The sequence below is a fragment of the Elephantulus edwardii genome, unplaced genomic scaffold, assembly GCF_000299155.1.
Source record: "Elephantulus edwardii isolate Elephantulus edwardi_28Jun2011 unplaced genomic scaffold, EleEdw1.0 scaffold00137, whole genome shotgun sequence".
NCBI classification, from domain to species: domain Eukaryota; kingdom Metazoa; phylum Chordata; class Mammalia; order Macroscelidea; family Macroscelididae; genus Elephantulus; species Elephantulus edwardii.
The window spans coordinates 3961072-3967031 of record NW_006399887.1 but is presented as its reverse complement, the minus strand read 5'-3'; the positions used below and the strand labels follow the sequence as shown (position 1 = coordinate 3967031).

The 5960-nt window shown below is 38.4% G+C and overlaps 1 protein-coding gene across 1 annotated transcript in view; it reads right to left on the bottom strand.

Moving 5' to 3' along the window:
• Positions 1-401: 401 nt before the first annotated feature.
• NFXL1 (nuclear transcription factor, X-box binding-like 1) overlaps positions 402-5960 on the bottom strand; it is a 75361-nt gene continuing 69802 nt past the window's right edge. The window contains exon 22 of the mRNA XM_006894162.1: positions 402-951. Coding sequence (XP_006894224.1) covers positions 778-951 — 174 coding nt within the window. The 3' untranslated portion in view covers positions 402-777. The remainder of the gene's footprint in view (positions 952-5960) is intronic.

Genomic DNA, 5960 nt, shown 5'->3' with positions numbered 1-5960 from the left:
AGATGACATCTTCTTATCTCACGGGATGGTGGTGAGGAGAAATAAAGTGCATAAACTCATGAGACCTGCATGCAACATGTTGCTCATAAATATTCATTTCCTTTTATTATTTTGAAAAGGTAAGTTTTACAAAACATGCCAACATCAGTCAAAAGGTTCTTACACAAGCAGAGTGCAAGGAATCTAGTTTGGTATTTGTTAAAAATAGTACCATTTCCCTCTGAGGATCATGTTACACGAAAATTTTTATCAATGACTGGTAAAAATTCTTCACTAATAAAAACTTCTGGATTCTAACTGTTTCAAAATTTAAGAGGGCTTTTAGAGAATCTTTTTTCTTAAAGAGTACAAAGTTACGTGATCAAAAGAAATTTCCTAAAAAAGAACAAAGTTTCCTTTAATAAGTACATAAAACACTGAGAAAAATTTCTTTTTTGCATATATGGCTCAGATTCATCTTAATTTTACAAAAAAAGAGGTTGATTTAAAATATTAAATAACATTAAAGTAATGAAGCACAGTGAACATCTTATTCTGCCACTAGTTAAGCCTTAGACATATTTTAAGTCATGCTTATTTTTTCTTAAAACACAGTTCTAGTGCCATTTCTAATATACTAATTAAGGTAAAGCTTACAATTTTGTTCTTCTAACAGCTGGGGAAGAATATAGAAATGAATGTGAATTATGCAATATTCTACAATATGCATTTTCTAATATCTCAAATTTAACAATTTCTCTAAATTCAATCTGAGGTATATTAAAAAGGTCAAAACTTTTAATTCACATCATGAGCTATGTACCATGCAAACAACAGAACTGCAACTCCACACACTGGAGGGAGATAATATTTATATTTTTGCCATATTGATAGTTCCACTGTCACTTCATCTCTTTTCCTGTTCTTCTTTCGACGACCTTTCAGTCTGTTTTCAAAAGCCTCCAATTCAGCCTAAATCAAAAAAGCATTATTTTTATTAAATGCGATATATATTGTTTCACATTTTTTCATTACAAAAGATTCATTTAGAAAGTGCCTTAACAGTATTGGTGTATAATAAATACATTAATTTGATTAAATAAAAACTTTAGTCCACTGATGACTGCATTTAAAAATCCCATTTAGGAAAACAAACAATGGAAGAATATCAGAAGAGATAGCTTCTGATTATAGGCCCAACTTTAATTTTAAATGGGTGGTTACAGAAACATCCATTAAATCAACTAAAAAAAAAAAACACTCAAAAAGCAAAAACCCTCAATTGTGGCCAAGTCAGTACTAACTCATTACAGGTCTCCATAAGATTTCCAAGACAGTAAATCATCAGCAGGAGAATGCCCATGTTTCTCTGTTGGAGCCACTGGTGGATTCCAACTACCAGAGACTCATAGGAGTTTGCATTAGCAGCAGAACTTGCTGAAGATTATGCCACCATACTATTCTAGTTAGGTTGCCCTACAATAGAGACATTAGTTCCAACTTCTTTAACTGACTTTAAGTTGGCTATACATACTGACCCTGTGAACAAAAGACCTGAACCTTATCCTGATCTGCAACATCATAATCTTCAAGAAGCTCGAACCCTCTGTTACAGTCACTGGGTCAACACATCTCCTTGAGGGTCTTCCTCTTTCTCTGACCCTGCACCCTTTCCAGCATGATGTCTTCTTCCAAGCACCAACCCCTCTAGATGCCCAAAGTATGTGAGATGAATTTTCTCCATGTTTGTCTCTAAGAAGCACCCTAGTTACACGTCTGCTAAGACAGACTGGCTTGTTCTTTTGGGAGTCCATGGGGTATTCAATACTCTTCACCAAGACAACTATTCAAAGGCATCAATTTTTCTTTGGTCTTCCTTATTCACTGTTCAAATTTTAGATGCATAAAAAGCAAGTGAAAATACCATGTCATGGATCACATGGTACCTTAGTCTTTAAACTGATAAGCTTTGCTCTTTAGCACTTTAAAGAGAACCTTGATAGGAGAGTTTCCCAAGTGATTTAAAATGTGACTACTGTTAGCATGGTGCTGCACAACTAACCAAAAGGCTAGTCTGAATCCACCAGACACGCTGTGGAAGAGACAGGCAGTTTGCTCCTGAGTGATTTACAGGCTTGGAAACCAAATGTAGTGGTTAGCTGTAAGCCAATTTCCACTCACATTCAAGGGTAATGAGATTCTTTTAAGAGATGCCTCGACAGAATTAAGATACAAAGCACAAGGAAGAATTCAAGATACTAAGGAGTTGAACAGAAGATTTCAAAAGGCAGCACGGGATGACAAAGCAAAACATTACAATGAAATGTTCAAGGAGTTGGAGTCAGAATATCAAAAGGGCCGAACTCACTCAGCATTTCTTAAGCTCAAGGAACTGAAGAACAAATTCAAACCTAGAGTTGCTATAATCAAGGATGCTTTTGGCAGAATGTTAAATGATCCAGGAAATATTAAAAGAAGATGGAAAGAATATACTGAGTCCCTGTATTGAAAGGAATTAGAAGACACAGAAGAATTTCATGATACAACATATGAGCAAGAGCCTATGGTGATGAAAGAAGTTCAGGCTGCTTTGAAGGAAATGGCAAAAAATAAGGCTCCAGGAATAGCTGGTATACCAATTAACATATTTCAGCTAACAGATGCTGCCCTGGACGTGCTCACCAAGTTGTGCCAAGAAATCTGGAGAACAACCACTTGGCCAACTGACTGGAAGAGATCTCTATATTTGTTCCTATCCCAAAGAAAGGTGACACAACCGAGTGTGGAAACTATAAAACAATCTCACTGATTTCCCATGCAAGCAAGATTTTACTGAAGATTATCCAAAAATGACTGGAACAGCACATCAGCAGAGAAAAACCAGAAGTCCAGGCTGGGTTTAGAAGGGGTCGTGGTACTAGAGATATTGTAGCTGATGGATCTTAGCTGAAAGCAGAGAATACCAGAGGAATGTCTATCTGTGTTTCATTACTATGCAAAGGCATTTGACTGTGTGGATCATAACAAACTGTGGCTGACTCTGAGAAGAATGGGAATCCCAGAATACTTGATCGTGCTAATGCGAAACCTATACTTGGACCAGGAGGCAGTCGTCAGAATAGAGCAAGGGAACATTGCATGGTTCAAAACTGGGAAGGGCGTATGCCAGGGATGCATCCTATCTCCATACCTTTTCAACCTATATGCAGCCTCCAATATAGATTGAGGCTCAAGAAGACAAAGATTCTCACCACTGGACCAATTGGCAGCATCAGGATGGATGGTGAAGAGACTGAGATTGTACACAGCTTTAGTTTGCTTGGCTCCACAGTCAACACTCTTGGCACGAGTAGCCAGGAAATTAAAAGGCTCATTGCCATGGGAAAGTCTGCTATTAGGGACCTCTCCAAAGTACTGAAGAGCAATGGTGTCTCTCTGGAGACTAAGGTGTGTTTGATACAGGCCATGGTCTTCACAATCACTTGTTATGCAACAAAGAGTTGGACAATGACCAAGGAGGATAGAAGAAGAATTGATGCCTTTGAGCTGTGGTGCTAGAGAAGAGTACTGAGAATACCACTGACTGCTAGGAAAACAAACAGATTTGTCCTGGAAAGGGTTAAACTGGGTGGCTCCTTGGAGGCAAGGATTCTGAGGCTCCGTCTAACATACTTTGGACATGCTGTGAGGAGAGACCGGTCCTTGGAGAAGGACATGATGCTTGGGAGGGTGGAAGGACAGCACAGGAGGGGAAGGCCCTCTGTGAGGTGGATTGATTCAGGACTGGGGTAATTGGGATGGGAGTGTCAGAGACAGTGCGATTGGCACAGAATAGAGCAGAGTTTAGGGCTGTTGTACATAGGGTCACTATGAGTCACAAGTGACTCGATGGCACATAACAACAACAACAACATAACTCTATTAGGTGGATTGATTCAGTGACTGGGGAAATCGGGATGGGTTGTCAGAGGCAGTGCGATTGGCACAAGATAGAGCAGGGTTTAGGGCTGTTGTACACAGGGTCACTATGAGTCACAAGCGACTTGATGGCACATAACAACAACAACTCCTCTAGCAAGAATGCAAGTTAAGATGGCTCTGGTGGCCTAGTGGTAAGAAGCTACACTACTATCTCAAAAGGCAGGTGGTTTGAATCCATCAGCTGTTTCATGGGAGGAAAATAAGCAATCTCCTTTGCAATGTACTGCTTCTGAAAACCCACCAGAGGGTCAGGTATGGGTCAGTTCTGACTGTATGGTACACAACAACAAAACTCTTATCAAGAATGCAAGTAATAAACACTAGTGACTTATAGAAAAGAAACTCCAATGAGTAAAGAGGAAAAAACTTTTAGACATATAGTCTTTATCACATGAAAAGTAAAAATCACAATTCTTTAGGGGAAAAATATGTTTCACATTTTAAATCTAGTATTTCTAAAGAATTAAAACTGCTTCTGGCAAAGAACTGGGTTTTTATTTATAATGAAATATAGATTTTTGTTCAACTGCTTAGAAACCAAACCAATTCAATGCAGTCAAGTTGATTCTCAACCTGTAGCAGCCCTGCACGACAGGAGAATTTCCCCACTGGGATTCTCCAGCTGTAATTACTCCTGGAAGCAGACTGCTATGGATTCCTCTAACATAGTAGTTGCTGAGTTTGAACTGCTGACTTTTCAGATGGCAGCCAAATGTTTCAGCCACTGCATCACCACTCCTTTCCTACTGCTTAGAATTTATTGAACTTGTTTGTAGGAAAACCTGAGAGAATAACATAATTTTTTTTTTTTTTTCTGAAATAGAAGCCTTCGAATTGTAGTCTTGGAGAAGAGTTTTGCATAGACTTCCAAATGAACAACCAAATCTGTCTTGAAATACAACCTGAGTGCTCCTTACAGACTCTCATTTTAGGTCTATTTTCAGGAGAAACCAACCCACTGAGAGAGACATCAAGCTGGGAAAGATGAAGTCGGAGAAGAAGATCCTTAACAAAATAGATTCTTTAGGGCAAATGACTCTCACAATGGACTGAACACCAACAGAGGTCATAAGGATGGTGCAGGATAGGGCAAGGCTCAGATCTGTTGTTCATAGTGTCAGTATGACTCATATTTGACTCGATGGCACCTAACAACATCCATACACTACTCTGTAAATGCCTATTTAACACTTTGCCACAAATAAGGGCAAAATGTGTTTCTAAGCACGGTCATCAATTTAAAAAGTGTGTGGCAACGTGTTAACACACACACACCCTCTCTCTCTCTCTACCTCACCCCTCTCAGGGTTGTGCTGTTAACCCAAAGATAACACCTCTCTGGCAGTTTGAATCTGAAAACCCTCTGGATGGGTTAGCCAGGAGTCAGTTCTGACTCAACTGTAAACTTCAGTTAACATATTCATTACTGTTCTTTAAACTGTATTTGAATACATAAAATAATCTTTTTTTCCATGAGCCAAATGTCAACATATTCTTAAGTGGTTTCTGATAAACAGAAAAAGGTCAATAAAGTCTTAAAAGTAGAGAAGACTGAGGAACCAGTGAAGGAGTAAAATAATTGATACTTTAATGATGACCACAGCCATCAAGCATATTTTAAATTATGTTTTCTATTTTCTGTTTAAAAGGTCAGTAAAATAGGAAATATATTTAAGATTTTATTCATGAAAATTTATAGACGGAGAGAATGTTCAGAATAATAGTCAAATAAATTTCACCGTCATATAATGTTAGAAGTCATCATGGATATATATGAATTTTCTAAAATCCTCCCTTTCAAAGCAATCAGTTCTGTTTTCTCATTCATAAAGGCAGAAGCTTGTCATATAATGTAGCATGTTGTTGTTGTTAGGTGCCGTTGAGTCGCTTGCGACTCACAGCAACCCTATGTACAACAGCCCTAAACTCCGCTCTGTCCTGTGTCAATCACACTGTCTCTGACACTCCCATTCCAATTATCCCAGTCACTGAATCAATCC